This window comes from Nannospalax galili, unplaced genomic scaffold (assembly GCF_000622305.1).
Source record: "Nannospalax galili isolate Female #2095 unplaced genomic scaffold, S.galili_v1.0 scaffold171, whole genome shotgun sequence".
Taxonomy (NCBI): domain Eukaryota; kingdom Metazoa; phylum Chordata; class Mammalia; order Rodentia; family Spalacidae; genus Nannospalax; species Nannospalax galili.
Genome location: NW_008329362.1, coordinates 3204846 through 3221822, shown reverse-complemented (window position 1 = coordinate 3221822; position 16977 = coordinate 3204846). Strand labels below are relative to the sequence as shown.

Sequence of the window (16977 nt, the reverse complement as noted above, 5' to 3'; positions counted from 1 at the left end):
AAAATAATTATTAAGAATACAATGTATCAGGCCTGGCATGGTGGCACATGCCCTTAAACCACAACACTCAGGAGGCAGAGGCAGATGGATCTCTATGAGTTAGAGGCCAGCCTGGTCTCCATATGGAATCCAGCTTGGGGCTACAGGGAGACCCTGTCTCAAAAAGACCAAAAAAAAAAAAAAAATACAATGTATCAAAAACGTAAGAGCAAGGATTCAACTCTACTAGAGGCAAAGTTAGTTCATATACTCCCACTCTTATAGAATATATTTGCTATAAGACGATGTAGAAAATATCTCACTTACTTTTTTTCCTGATGAATTTTATTTTGTCTACCTTACTATGTGATAGATCAAATAGTAACCAAAATCCATAACCACCCAGAACTTTAGAATGTGACCTTATGTGGAAGCAGTCTCTCAGATATAATTACTTAAGATGAGATCATACTAGATGTGGGTGGGCCCTAAATCCAAGGACTCGTGTCTTTATAGAAAGGAAAGAGATTCTACCATAAACATACACGAGGAGAAGATGGCCATGCAAGAGACGGACAAATTGGCTAGAGACTATTCAAGCTGACTTCTGATTTCTGTTTTGAATTTACTTTTCTTTCTCCTTCTTTCTTCCTTTCTTCTTTCTTCTTTCTCTTTCTTTCTATGTGTCTATGTGAGTATATGTGCACACGTGTGTAGGTGCACTATGAGTATACACAAAGGCCAGAAGAGAGGGCTGGGTGTCCCCCTCTCTCATTCTCTGCCTTTCTTTTGAGGAGGAATTTCAGCCTGAATTTGGGGGATTCAAGTTTTCTCAGCTTGGCTGGAAGCCACAAGCCCAAGGTTCCTCATATCTCCACCCTCCTCAGAGCTATAGGCTTTTGTGAGGACTTCTGACTTATGTGGGTGCTGGGATCTGAACTCTGATGCTCATGATGGCTGAGCAAGTGTTCTTAACTGACGAGCCATCCCGCCAGCCCTGCTTTTGACTTATTTTGACATGATCACTGCGGGTTTTCATAGCTTTCTTTCTCTCTTCTTCCTTGGCTTATCCTGGATATTTTCTGCTGTGGTCAGTCATTTTCCCAAGAAATTCTGGATCTATTTTATGGAGAACTTTTATTTCTAATTCATAATCTGGGCAACAGGGTTATTTATTGCTAGTAGGTTACTGTTTGTAAGCTTTTTGCAGGCACAGAATTTGCAAATTCAGACAAATTGAATAGTTGGATGATAGTAAAATTTTTAACTGTTTTAGATTTAGATACTGATTTACTTCTCGTTCCATTTATAGAATTATAGTTCTTAAATTTAGAGTAAATGATAGCATCAGACTATCCCCTAATTTCTTGTTTTCTTTCATAATACACACATAATAGCAGATAATGTCAATACTATCAAGGACATGAACACTAAAAACTATGTTTGGTTTATATTAGATCTATATTGCCAGCTCCTAAAGAGTCAGTGTGCTCTTTGCCTCTGTTCATTATTTAGTCTTAGAAATCTATATATTTTCTCTTTGTATCAGTATCTCTCCAGCAGTTTGGTTGTCTGAAGATTGTTCTTTACAGACTCTTCAGAAAGGCTTATGAAAATATTCCCAGGTTCTTGCATGTTGATAAAAGTTTGTCTTTTTTTCTGTTTTTTTGTTTTTCTTTTTTTGTTTTTTTTTTTTCTTGTGTGTGTGTGTGTGTGTGTGTGTGTGTGTGTGTGTGTGTGTGTGTGTGTATGTGTGTGTGTGTTGGTCAGAGGACAACTCTGCAGAGTCAGTTCTCTCCTTTCCCCTTAGGTACCTAATAAAATTGACATCATGAAATATCTGTCACTTTGTATTTGTGAGGTTTCATAATTTTTCACAATGTCTTCAAATTTCACCCACGTAGCAGTATCTATCAGAATCTGATTTCTTTGGGAGTGTAGAATTTATTGGTCATCTATTCCTTAAATATGCCCAAGGTCCAAAGGGCATGCCTGCTGCACAGGAACAAGGACACCTATGCTGAGAAGATGCTTAGTATCTTCTAAAAGTACTCGGTGTTAACTTTTTATATGTATGCACTTCAGTGTGTTTATCTATTATTCCTTGACAGAAGTTGGGTTGTTTTCACTTTTTAACTAGTATTAAATAATGCTTATTTGAATATCAGTTAGATATCCATTCTGGTTTTGCTTTTCTATTTTATTTATATACATGAGATTTTTTGACATGTAAATTAATAGGTTTTTAATATAAAATGTGGAATTCTTGATCAGAGAAATTTATTTTCATGGACCTACACTTATGAATCAGGAATGATGTAGTGGTAGGAATAGATGTTCATGTGAATATTTCAGGTGTAATATCTATAGAAACCTAAAGAAAATACCAGCATCTGTTTTTGCCCATCTAGTATCTTCCACTTCTGGTGCCATTCAAACAGTGTGTATGCAAGCATTAAAGATTAAGATTTGAAAATGAGAGAACTAGGTTTCCATATGGCATTTCCAAAGGCATTTATTGTGAATTATCCTTCTCCATTCTCCCTGCTCTGCACTGCCCTCCACCCCTTAAACTATTCTTCCCTTCTGCTTCCATTATTACCCTTCCTCCATCATCCTAACTGCATTCCTTACTTCTTTTCTTGAAATTCACATTGCCCCTTACTAGTTTCCTGCCTTCTATGGGTACTCCAGTTTAAACACATGTCTAAATATTCAGCAAGGAGCAACACTGAGAAAGAACATGCCCATTTATCTCTCAGGGTCTGAGTCATCTCACTCACAGTGAGTTTTCAGCTCCATCCATTTACCTGTGATTCCATAATATCCTTTATCTTTACAACTGAATATTATTCCATTGTGTATATGTACCACATTTCATCATTCAGCCATTGGTTGATGGACATCTGGATTGTTTCCATTTCCTGACTATTGTCAGTAGAGCAGTGATGAACATGGATGAGCATGCGTCCTTGTAGTAGGACACACATTCCTTTGAGAATATGCCCAGAATTGGCATCATTAGATCATGTCTTTGATCTATTTCTAGATTTTTTCTTTGATTTCTTTATTGAAACAATTAATTTTCTTTAAAAATTTTTATTATTCCAAAGAGAGGCAATTTTTAACACATTTTCATAGAAATAACTTGAAGCAGGTTACAAAAAAAATATATATACAATGAAGTTTGGGGGCAATAGGAATAAGAAATAAAAACCAAAAGATTTGCCAACATAGGGTCAAATTTGGTGGAATAATGAAGGTTTCCTGACAGCCACACAAAATGGGGAGATGTGCCTTGTGGCATTTTCAGCTTATATCTCCTTAGCCCCTCTCCCACATGCAGCTAAGTCCAACTGACTGGGTGGGAGGGGTAACTGACTCCCCCATCAACTCCTTGACAAGTGTGGGAAGGAGGTGAGACTATAGTTTGCTGGCATAGTGGTCGGAGGACACTTCCAGTTAATACTCCAACCCTTCCTCCAGCTCTTACATTCTTTCTGCCAACCTCTTCTGCAAAAGTCCCTGAGCCTTGGAGGAGGTGATAGGTGTGGGATGATCTTCCTCCCTTTGTGGCAAGGCACTGAACTTTTGGGTCTCTGCATAATCTGTTTTCCATGGGCTGTCAGCCCATTTCAGTGGGATTCTATCTATTATAAAAATACAAACAGCAAGAATCAAGAACATCTAGACAGTGGCTGCTATAATAACATGTGGGTGTACTATTTCTAGATTTTTGAGGACCCTCCGTAGTGATCTCCATACTGGCTGCACCAGTTTGCACTCCCATTAGCAGTGCCTAAGTGTTCTCTCTCTCCCACATTCTGGCCAGCATTTGTTGTCATTTGTTTTTTTCTTTCTTATCCATTCTGAGTGGGGTAAGAAATTATCTGTTGGTCATTCGTCTGACTTCTTTTGTGATTTCTCTGTCTAGTTCCATACTCCAATTTTTAATTGTGTTGTTGTTTGTTGTTGATGTTGAGGGCTTTTTTTTTTTTTTTTTTTTTTTTTTTTTTAGTTCTTTGTGTATTCTATATATCAACCTTCTGACAAATATGTAGTTGGTAAAGACTGGAGACTTGACCCTGTCGAAAAACAAACAAAAAATTCAGTGACATTTTCTTGACCTACAGTTTGAGCATTAGTTGTTTCACTTTCTCTTTCCTCTTCTGGGATTCCTATCATCACTACAGTCAAGCTTGTAGTCTGTTTCCAATACTACTAATGTCTCTTGAATACTTTCTCCCTTTTCACACTTTATTTTTATTTATTTATTTTTTTACCTGGGCTTGGTGCCATAGGCCTGTAACTCCATCTTCTTCGGAGGCAGAGGCAAGAGGATTGCAAATTCAAGACCTGTTAGGGCTTCAGTGTAAGTTGAAATCCAACATGGGCAGCTGTGCAAGATCTTATCTCAAAATGACAGAAAAAAGCCTGGAATGTGACTCAGTTGACACAGTACTTGCCTTACATTCATGAGACCCTCGGCTTAGCCAGCTCTGCTGCTCTTAAATTTACAAGGTTTTTACTCTTATATTCTTTTTATTTTGTTCTCCATTTATGTAATATTGTTTTATTTATTTCTAATTCTTTTTCAAATTTTACAGCTTTTTAATATGAGTTTTTATGATTTGTATAGTTGTTTACATACATCTTTTTTATTTTTTATCTTATGTCAGCTAATGGATCACAGGCTGGCAAGATAACTTGATGGGCACAGGTACTTACACAACACTAACCACAGGATCCCAGGAACCTACATGACAGAGGTGAGAACTGCTGCAACAAGTTTCCTCTGACCTTCACATGTGCAATGTGTGCCCCACCACATGTTCACATAGAGAGATACATATGCACATACAATAAAATTAAAATATCAGCTCACAGTTTTGTTCTGAGGACACATTCTTCAGACATTTCCTGGTCATCTATAGGAATGTTTTCCTGATTTGACTATTTTCTTATAACAAATTTGTATGGAATTTGGTCTTCAGAATTTACTTGTTTTTATGCAAATACATATTTCCTGAGCCTTTGCAACAAAGTAAGGTTTATAAATTCTTTTCCAACTTCACAGAGTTCAGTCTTCTCTTACTTTTATGTAGTGTTTTAAAATGGAGCCGAGTTTAGGGGATTTCTTGATACTATCCCCTTCTAACACTTGAAAAATGGCTAGTGTTACTAGGAGGGTAGAATTTAGATGTATCAACTTTATTTAAATATTTTAATTAAAATGTAAATGGCCACATGCAGTCAGTAGCCAGCATATTGGATGATGCTTCGCCGGACTTCTTCCATTCACTTCTCTGTCTCTGACTTAATGTTGTTCATTTCTCTAGGAGCATCCTACTGTGGGTCTTTATTTACACTGGGAAAAAATAAGAGTTCTGGACATCAGCTTTGAGATAGCACAAGGGCGAGATGGGTTGGTCCCTGGCCTGAAATTCTTTGTAAGTCACCAGTAGAGAACATTCCAGTTCTCCCATCCATCAGCCACCACCTCATTAATTCCTCCCTTCCCCACAGCAGAATTGCTCACACATATACATCCTGTGCTCTTGTTGCTTTGTTCTGACCTTGAGAGTTTTGTTGTTTATGAAATAATTTGTTACCTGGCTTTAGGATAAAGATTGTCCCTGAACTTTTGATTCTGCTAACTGGTTAACCTGTTTTACATTTGGTTTGTTAATGTGAGTTTTCAAAGATAATGAACATTACATTGTACTGCCCTGTCTTCCTGAAATGCTAAAATAAAACATTTTTAAGGTAAGATTTTTCCATTAAGGAATACATCATGCACATATGGAAGATTTTTAAAAGAAAAGAAGAACTCACCATAGACTCACCAAAGACAAATCACTACTGACGTTTAGTGTAGTCCCTTCGTGTTCCTTTTCTTTGCACTGTTTTCCATAGTTATGAGGGTATTATATATACAACTCTGTTCCATTTTGTTCCAATAATATAATTGTTTCCTATTACAAAACTTCCTGAGTGTCATTGTTTGGTGCTATGCTAAATCAATTATGTGGCTCATCTGTTACTGGTTTCGTCAAACTCCAATGTTTGCTCAACTTAAAAAGTATTCCACATGATGGCTTGGTCTGAGATTGGTTGGTGTCTGTTTTCTATTAAAATATCCCCTATAGGACAGCCTGTAACATTATCCAAGCTGCTAATAAGTCATAATAGCTGTACCAGTTCTCTGATGAGGCCTCAAGAGACCACATTAATAATTGAAAAGAAAGGTGTAATCATCTTTATCTTGAAATCTCCCCTCATCTTCAATAGTAAACTTGCTAATAATTCTTTCTTCCCGGTATTTTTAGTATGATTAATCTGTATATGTTTATGTACATATATATTTTTTGTGCATGTGAACTTGTATACATATAATTATCTACATCTTTAGTTCCAGATGTTTCTTTCAGTTATCCGACTTAGAGTCCACTGACTTCGCAAAATCACTACATAAACAACTAAACTCGTTATTTTTCTCAAGTAAACTTCTTGCCTTCTTTTGTTTCCTACAGAAGAAAGATGTAAGGTCCATGCACCATACCTACCACCAAAAACAGTTTCCTAAGACATGGATAAAGAGTCCTAATAGATTTCTTGTCCTCCTTGTCTTCAGGAATCAGACAAATTCAATATTTCCTCCTATCTAGCATCACTGTTAATTCATTCTAACGCTCCAGGCCCATTGTTACTGTTTTTCTTTGTCTCTCACTATAGATCATCTGGGATTCAGCTAGGATGTCCTAATCAATCTTCTCTTCTTTAGTTTGTCCCATTCATCCCCTCCATTTCTCCTGATAAAAGATATCTACATCCCAGATGCTTCACAATGCCTACTTCTACTCCAAGATACACTTTAGCTTTTGAGTTTTGCAAGAAACCTCTGTATCCTTAAAATCAATTGTCACCTTGTTAAAAAAACCAAACTAGCTCAACAGTTTCTATTAGTTGCAATCAGAAGATGTTGAATTAAGGTAATCTGAAGCCAAGGAGCATTTTTTTTTTTTCTGAAACACTTATGCAAACACCAATACCACCCTCTCCTTGGCCTTGTTTGTATTCCTTGACCTATAAAAATTCATTATTCCTACAGGCCTGCTGCACTATTTATAAACAACTTTACTAATCTGTGCACAACTTAAGAACAAAGAAAACATCTTAGGCATGTTTACATCACTCCAGTGTCCATGATAGTGCAGGGATATGGGAATGTTGAACTCATTTTCCTCATCACAGAGTGTAATTTGATAACCTACAGACTGAATTTTACATGACTAAGTATTACCTTTGGCCCACATGAAGAACTTCTTAGTGTGTGTCTATATGCATAAAACCTAGCATTTTTGCTTATTTTTCTAAGGATAAATTTTAAGAATCCAGTCTATTGATTTCTTTTCTATTAGAGATGGTCATTTATTTGGTTCATATTTCCACATGTTTTGTGAAGGAGCCAGGTCAAGCATTAATCAAAGCACTTTCATAGGCACAAAGGAGCTACAATTATAATATCAGTCCCCACAGTTCCACTAACAGTGCACTCCCCAAAGCCATCAATGATTTCTTGTTAAGTGCAATGCACATTTGATTTTTCTCTACAGTTTTGTGTTGTCAACTGATTCCTTCTTGAATTTCCTTTCTTATTTGTGGGGACTTGACTCCTTGATTTTGACTACTTTTTACCTCCTTTTTGTGCTTGTCTTGTTCAGCCTTGCTCAATGGTTATCTTTTCCTATTTTACCATTCCCTAGACTTTTAATTTTTAAATATAGGGAAGGATGCTAACTCACTTAAATCAACATTCAAGGCTATGATTTATCTCTAAAATTTGCATTTTAAACATGTCTTTCTTAAAACATTTTTTAAAGTGTATTATTCTTATTTTATGTGTATGGGTGTATTGCTAGCATGTGCGTGCACCCGTGTCATGCAATGACTCAGAGGTTAGAAGAGGGCTTCGGATTCCCCTGGAACTGGAGTTAAAGATGTTTTGTAGCTGCCATGTGGGTGCTGGGAATCGAACGCGGGTACTCTGCAAGAGCAGTCAGTGCTCTTAACCGCTGAGCCATTTCTCCAGCCCCAAAGTTGCATTTTAATACTTCTCTTAACATCCCAATTTCAAGTTCAATGTATTTTAAAAAATACTTGGCACTTTTAATCCCCAAATCTCACAGTAACAAAAGCATAGCTACATAAAATTCTTCCCTTCATTCTGTATCTTCTCTTTTCCTGAACCTTCCACAGAGATGATCATGCCAGAAACGTGTGCCTGTTCATTCCTTCGCCATCAACTATATGCAATCATCAAACTGTACCAGTTTCTCAACACTTGAAGAATTGAATAAGGACTTCTAATCTAATTCTCTTAATGTTTATCTACCTCAATTTTATTTTATATGAATCATCTATAAATGATTTACAATAGGGCTGGAGAGATGGCTCAGCAGTTAAGAACACTGGCTCTTCTTACAGAAGACCCTGGTTCGAATCCCATCACCCACATGGCAGCTGACAACTGTTCGTAACTCCAGTTCCAGGGGATCGGACGGCCTCTTCTGTCCTTGCGGACATTGCATGACATGGGTACACTTACCTACATGCAAGCATAACACTCAAACACACAAAATAAAAATAATGAATGAAATATTTTTTAAAAATGATTTACAATAATCTGTAATTGTAGAATGATGAATCCAGTTAGAAACCACTGGACTTCAGTCCCTGTCCTGGCTAATGCCACCCACAAAAAGGGCTGCTGGGAGGCCTAGGAAGGAAGACAAGGAGAAAGGGAGAACGTGGTGGTAGCTTTTTTGTTTGTTTGCTTTTTAAACAACTACTGTTTCCAGGTCATTTTCTTGGTGTTACCTCTGCTATTTCACTTTTACATTGTGACATTTGCTTAATGCCTTATTTAAACTGATTTCTTGGACATTTTCCAACTGTTAACCTCCCTAGAAAAGAAGAAAATTTCTTATCATTGCTAGACCTTGTCAGAGTGCATTAGACTATGCAATGGGCAGACTCTGCAGGCCCATACCAATCAGGTGGTTTGTGAAAATAACATGGAACTCTGTTTCACTTCAACTCAGTGAAAAGGAAAAATCATTCACAACTCATTTTGGTCACTCCATTAAAAGGATAAGGAATGCATGCATATTTTGAATTAATGCTCCAGTAAACAGTATTAAACTGTCAAGTAAAACAAAGAGTTGAAAGTGTTGGCTAAAGTGAATTTGGTGTTGTTTTGAGCTACCACACTTCCATAGGCAAGTGGATAGACATCTGGACCCAAGTATCTGTATTATTTGGGAATTATACCTTTTAAACATATACAAATATACATATACATACACACATACATACATGTATGTGTATGTATATCATATCATGCCATGATCATTTCTACCATTACGAAGAACAGAAGAAAACTGCTCCGTGGTAAACCGCTGAGCTCCTACTTGCTCTTGCAGAGGACTGGCCTGCGTTTCCAGCAGCCACACCAGGCTGATCACTACCTCCAGTTCCAGGGAATCCTACACCTTCTTCTGGATTTCACAGGCACGTGAACTCATAGGTGCACATACCCCCCATATATACACATAATTAACAATAAAATAAATAGGAAGGAAGGGAGGGAAGGAGGGAGGGGAGAGGGAGGGAAGAGGGAGGGAGAAAAAGAGAGGAAAAAGGAAAGAAGAACGAAATAAAGAAAAAAAGAAACTGCTTCTTTTCCTTAGTCAAAATGTTTCCAGTCCCACATGCCCATATCCTGCAGAAGTCGCTGCAACTCAGGAACACTAGCTCTGTCCCCAACAGGCTAAGCCATTTGACAGGTACCTGAACTTGGGATCCTCAATTTCCTGTAAGATGTAGAAAATAGATTAAGCAACCCCTAGGTTCGCCCCCATTCTCCAATCTGTCGGTCTTCATTGCCTTGCTCCTGAATGAGTAAGAAATGGACTGCGTTCTGGTGTGCCCATGGTGCGGGTTAGACTGGTGAAGCACAAGAGCGATCCCCTCTGTATTTCACAGAGTAGGGACAATTTTCCAAACAATGGCACAACCTGCTTCTGAGTGGTTCATGTGATCCTTAGGGCTAAGTATGGTATGCTCAGAAAACAATACAGCAGTCCGCCTTGACATTAAGATTTGATGTGAGATGAAGATTCCTTGACAGTATTCCGGACATGGAGAAAAACGTTTAGGGAAAGGATATCTCCACAATTCAATAGTGAAATAGGGGCCCCAAACCTCCTCACTGGACCGCCTAAGGATCTCCACAATCTCCTCTGCGCTGAGAAATCAACCAAGAAGTTGGCATTGGGATCACCTCTCCTCTGGAGCTGAATCAAACGTCCCAGGTGCACACAGGTACAACCGGCCGAAACAGAAGAGGCTCTGCCTCATCTTCAGCAGGCAGCGGACCAGCCTAATCCCCACCCCGTCCTCCCCCGAGCTGCCCTTGGGGAACCGAGACCCACTCGAGCCCGCTCGGCAGGTCCCGCCCCTCGCGGCCCCGCCCCTCACCTTGCTAGCGCCTCGCTCCGGCCGCGAAGGTGCGTGCGGCGGGCGCTGATTGGCGGAGGCCCGCGCTGCGCGGCTGCCATTGGCTGCTCGGGATTCTTTGTTCCAGGTCCCTGCTGCCGCAGAACCGGGTGGCGGAAGTTCGAGGGCGCCGGGTGAGTGACTTGCGGCGGCGGCGCCGGAGTCCCCGCAGCCGAGATCGCGGACGTGAAGCCCTTCCGACGCTCCAGCATGGACCTGGAAGCCAAAATGAAGAAGGTGAGCGGCGCGGCCGGCCTCACCTGTGCGTCCAGCTCCTGGTCCCCTTGGGGTGGACCGCGGCCCTGCGGACCCCCGCCCGGCTGTCCCCGCGCCTGCGGCGGGAGCTGTTTCAAACTTTCGGGAAAGCCTTCCAGCCTCACCTCCCCCCGAGGCCCGGGAGAGGTCTAGGCGGGTGCGGGCGGGACGGTGACCGACGCCCCTTCCTGTCTGGGGAAGCTCAGCCCAGGCAACTGGTGTGGCTCTGGGAGCGGAGGTGGTGACAGCCTGGACTCCCGAGGCTGTCTAAAGTGGGTGCTGATTAGTGCACTTCCTTCACAGCCGCGCCCGCTGATAACTTCTCCAGTGCTGACTTTTGGGAGTGAGTGTATGTGTGTGTGTGTGTGTGTGTGTGTGTGTGTGTGTGTGTGTGTGTGTGTGTGTGTAGCGATTATCGCCGGTGCTTAGTGGCCCCTCTGGGGAGCACTGTCCTGACTGTTCCTTGGCGTCAGGGCTAATGGCCCTACCTGAGGAGCTCAAGCTCACTGGGAGTCTAAGGTTGCATGGGAGAAAGAGGTGGCGACCAGATTATGACTCAAGAACGCTGATGTCACATTCTAGTGCAACATTCGACATTAAAGGTCTTGTTCCAGGGAACTGCGCCTGTTTACTTTGCAGTAAATTTAAACTAGCGGTCATTTATCAAATAGGGAAGGAAGCTGTGCAGAGAGAGAAAGAAAAGTAGAGAAAACTTAGTTTTCTTATTCTGCTTGCCAATATTATTTTTATTTCATCTTCTCTAACGGAATGTCTGCCTTGAGTTGAGCATTAATTCTATTTTCATGACCAGAACTGAATTTTTGAAATTGTATGCAAATGGAAAGTATTGGGCTAGGAAGCTGTTGACCAATAAACATTTTCACTGAGGAAACAGTTCCTTGGTCCCTTATGACCAAAATCAGCACTTGGAAGGGAAGTCAAGAACAGGAAAACATAAAAAACATTCAGAGTACAGTAATTCATTCTAGTCTCTTCACATTTGATCTCTTTTTTTATTCTAACATGTTTTCTAGCTAATCTTACTTGCCACTTAGAAAAACATTTTATTCTCTGTGTACTTTCCTGTTGGTAAACATTGTACTCATTTTGGTTTTCATAAGAAATATTTCTTATTATCTCTAATGTAAATTATGCATTTGTCTCAAATTTGGGAGGCCTTGTGTTATGAATACTGAATTGAAGACTACTTTGTAAAGGTAGAAATTCTCTAGAAGTAGGGAGGGGTGTGTAGGCAAAGGACAGGATTTTTAGGGTAATGACACTATTTTGCATGATACTATCCTGGTGGGTGTGTCACATATTTGTCAAAAACCACAGGTTATAGAATAGCAGAAGTGAACCCTAATGTAGACTCTGAAGTTTGGAGATAATGATGTGTCAGGTGTTTCATAAACTGTAATAAATGTCCTGCTCTGATACACAATGTTGATAGTAGGGGAGGGCAGACATATGGGGAAACAGGCCATTGGGGAACTTTGTGCCTCTGCTCAGTTTTTTTGTGAAGTAAAACTACTTTTGCAAAACTAGTCTACTAAAAAGAAGTGTCTTAAAAACAGTAATTCTGAGAGGAAAATGCCAAAGTTAAGAATTATATGTGTTTGCAATGTAGAAAAAAAATCAAAATATTTAAAGGCAGTTTCCTGAAGACTGAGTTGTGATAATGCTTTTGACATCTGATATAGTTTTCTTCCTCCATCACCCATTTACTTTAAAAGGATATCTTTCCAACCAAGCAGTCTAACCCTCTGTATAATCTTACTCTACCCCAAGAGAAAAAGGATTTCAGGAGTTTAAAGGAAGTGAGATAAAACCTAAGCATTAGTAAATCCACCCTTCACTATGTTGTCATTTCTGGTGGATCTCAGAAGAGTCTTCTATCAGTAAATTGAAAGTGACTGAGACCCCAAAGGTGTCCTGTTTGACTGCCAACCACATCCTCTCTCTACCTTTGTAGGAACCCAGTAGACTTGTTTCTCTGTGGATTGAATAAAAAGTTCCCCAGTACAAAACAATTTGAAGATTCTAGGAATCCATTTTACAGCCTTAGTTTAAAAAAAGAGAAAAAAAAAAGCTTTGTTTAGAAATTGTTTTCTAACACACTTGAAGAAGCATTACTAGACTATCTCCTACTTACCAACAGAACTTCTCACTTTATTTTGGTATCTAGATAATTGTCAATATATGCTTGGGTATATAAGAAAGTCAGTAGTTTGAATGTACCTTGAAAACAAAGGCAGTTTGCAAATGGAAGTATAGAATCACTTAATAAAAATCAGTTTGACTGCCTTAAGATGTATGGCATTTTTCCCTTCTAAAGCTCTTACATTTTCTCATTCAGAAGGAATTTTTTTCTAGGCAGATGGAAAATGTTATTTATTTCCTATTAGCATTTCCTGTGAAAAGAATTAGAGGGTTGCCTTTACTTAGGTGGATGATACTGTTGTAAGATTCTTGGTTTACAAAAGGAGAACTTCACCATGAACTTGTCCTTGGATTGATTACCAGTTAAACCCTACTCTTATAAGCACAGGGGTTTTTATAATTAGGTTTTGCTATATTTTATTTGTTTGAAGTAAGTGAGCTGTTGCTAGGATGTTTTTGGCTATGCAGAGTTTTAATGATATTTTAGAGTATTTGACTTTTATGTCCATGCCTTGCCTTCTGAATTATTCATCTGGATCTCTTCTTCGTATCTCAAGTCTCTCATCATAATTGACTTTGTATAAGTAAAATCTGTATCTGATTGCAAGAAAACAATGGCCTTTGAGCAGCAGAAACAGCCTCACTTTTGTGGTGAATGGTAAATCGTGGCCCATCCCCAGCTGTTTCCCTCTTTGCTTTCTGTGCTACTCTCCCATGAGAGTCACTTTTTTATTCTTCAAAACATACCAGGGAGAAAGAAAACTCCAGTACTTTTCCTTATACTTCCCAGAACTGCTGCAGGACTTTAATTTTACTATATTTTCTATTTTTTAACCTTTTTTCTAACCTCATTAAAAAAAAAAATCAACCTTTACATTGTGCATGCATTTATTCATAGTCTTTGCTTCTTTGATTTTACTTTTAAAAAGTGAGATGCATCTTAAATATACATCATGAAAAAAAGTCCCCTCTCTGTGCATCCAATTTTGTTTTTTTTTTTAACTTTAGTTATTAGCCAAAAAACAAGTGCTGGAGTTGGTAAAAACTTCAAAACCACAGAGATGATAATCATTGGAAATAAGAGTGATTTCTGTTCTCATAGAAAGCTCCTGAGTGACGTGAAGAATCAAGTTTGAGGAGACCCAGGTGCTCATATGCACAGTTAGTTTCTGTATGTGAAGCCTTTCTTGGTTGAAGAAGCGTCCAAGCCACGTTTGCTGTAAGAGTTCTTGCCACAGAAGGGAGCAGAGGGAGGGCAAGGCATATTTAGAGCTTTGATTTAGAGGTGGAGGCTCTGACTCAGAAGACCTACAGAAGAAAATGAAGAGGTCCTTAGCTAGGCATTTATTACTTCTAACCTGTGTTGTGATGCAGTACATTGACTATGTGAAGTCACTTTCTCTTAGTTGCCCTGATTAGTTTGATTAAAACTGTAGTGGGCTTTCTATTGATTTTGTTCTTGTATGCTGTCCTATGCAATAGATTTCAGAAATTGTAACTCTACTGGTAGTTAATATTGTCTTAGTTTCTTTTCCTGTTGCTATGACAAATACCCTGACTAAAGCTACGTAAGGGAGAAAGGATTTCCCCTGTCTCACAGTTCCATTTGACATAGCTGGTCTCACTGCATCCACTATCAGGAAGCAAAGAGCAATGAATGCATCCTGCTGTTCAGCTCCTCTTCCCTACTTACACAGAACAGGATTCCAGCCTAGGGAAATGGTGCTGCCCAGAATGTGGAAGTTTCCACATCGATGACCCTAATCAAGATAATCCCCCACAGATATGAGACCCATCTCCCAGGTGATTCTAGAAGTTGTCAAGTTGACAATAATACTAACCACCACAACTTTCACAACAGCTCACTTCACACAAAACAAAATACAGCAAAGCCTAATTATAAAACCCCCTATGCTTTGATAGTAGGGTTTAATTGGTACAATATATGATGGACACTATTGCAGTTTAATCAATTTCTTTTTGCCTGTAAAACTCTCTCATAAATTCCTTTTCACATTCCTGTTATTTTGTAGACTTTATCTCTGAAATTTACATGAGGGGTGTACATAAAACTTGGATAAAACACACAGACTGAAAACCATACAATGCTAACTTCATCAGAATAGAAAAATCACTTCCTCAAATATAATTTATTTAAATAGGCAAGTGCTTCTCTGAGAATGAGGATAGTGCTGGTTTTTTTTCTTTCTTTCTTTTTTTTAACAGACCAAACCACCCTAGTGATTTGAAATTAGGACAGGTTAACATTACGTTAGCATCCAAGACAAGTAAATATCTGTATTATGGAAAGATTACCTGTGTATCTAGACTTTCTCCCTTCCTTATCAGTATACCTTTCATATGACACTAGGCTAACATGGATTTTAACTTTCATATGTGTACAAAGAATCAATATGAAAAACAGATGATTTCTAAAGTTCTAAATCCTGTGATTCTGGTTGTGAAAAATACATCAGCAGTCTACTAAGTATAATGTTCTATGGTACTTAAAAATCACAGATATCACCAGGGCTGGAGAGATGGCTCAGCAGTTGAGAGCACTGGCTGCTCTTGCAGAGGATCTGGCTTCAGTTCCCAGTACCCACATGGCAGCTAACAACCATCAGTAACTCCAGTTCCAGGGGGGGCCAACACCCTCTGCTGCCCTCTTCAGGAATTGCATGCATGTGATACATTTACATACATGAAGGCAATACACTCATTTACAAAAAATAAATTTAAAAAAATTTTTTAAATCATATAAACCATGAATATATAAATGAGAATGTAAATGCATATACATATGACTGCATGAAGTGGTGTAGTTTGTACATGTTTTATACATTTGTGAATTCCGTGAAGAAACTTGGAAAACAGAATAATTTGTCCCCATACATCATAGCTATTTTTCAGTGTGCTTATACTTATATTTAACTGGGTCATTTTCATATTTGTATGGCTATTTGAAGATGTTAAATGCAATTAAATCTGTAGTATGAAGCTTCCTAAGCACATGACAAATGAAAATCGGGGATTATAGCCATCTGTCCAGGGTAGTAGTATCCTGGGTTTCTAACACAGTGGGAAGTTTTGGTGGTGATTCTTGGTGATTCTTGGCTTCTTCTTGGTTTTATAAACTTTGGAATTCTTATTTCTTTTATCTTAAGTAATGTTCACTGGGGAGGGTGGACAAACAGTTTTATGTATTGAAATGTGAAAGTTATCATAGATGAATAAAGCTATGATGTAGCTTTGTGCTTCCAAAGTACCCATGCTCAGTCTTCTTAATACATATGCCTTGCAGAAGAATCATTCTTGGTTTCTAGTTAGCAGTTATTGGAAAGTTTTGTTTGGCAACTATTGCCATGGTAACTAAAATTATGATTGTTTTGAAAAGTCTGTTTATGCGATCATTGATATACAAGACATATAGGAAACCATTTCCATTTTTATAAAACAGTGAAAGGTTCAAGGAAATGAGTTGTGATTAACAAAATAAACAACAAAAATCACAAAAACAGAGAAATAAGACTAATCAAATTTAAAACAGTTTTCAAAACCTCATTTTCAAGACTTTAAAGAAAAATAACTTCACTGTTCATTGAGTAAATATCAAGGAATTAAGCTGTTATTAGAGTTTGAAATATAAAGGTTATGTTTTTCAACTACCCAATTACAATCTTCAATTCACCTATACAACAAATTTGTAGTAGTGTCATCTGTGTTTTTCTTAGTGTCCGGTCCACCTAACTTCCTACTTAAATAATGGACTAGAGAGACAAAGGTATGTGTGATCATGATTTTCTACTAATTGCTGCTTTTACTCAGTAATATTGACAGTAGTAAAAAGCAGAGTTCAGCGTTGCCAGCTTCTCTGATCCTCCTCCCGGGTTTGACTGGGTCTGGACAAGGCTTAATGGTAGAGCTCCTTGTCTGAAGCCAGCCAGGGGAGACTGCTGATCTTGGGTGCCTGGTGACAGCAAAGCTGCTACTGTATAAATATATCCATTCTCCAAAATA

The 16977-nt window shown here is 38.7% G+C and overlaps 1 protein-coding gene across 1 annotated transcript in view; it reads left to right on the top strand.

The window, feature by feature from the left end:
- Positions 1-10615: 10615 nt before the first annotated feature.
- Positions 10616-16977, top strand: part of Tes (testin LIM domain protein) — a 41821-nt gene continuing 35459 nt past the window's right edge. The window contains exon 1 of the mRNA XM_008837289.3: positions 10616-10776. Within this exon, the coding sequence (XP_008835511.1) occupies positions 10750-10776 (27 nt within the window). The 5' untranslated portion in view covers positions 10616-10749. The remainder of the gene's footprint in view (positions 10777-16977) is intronic.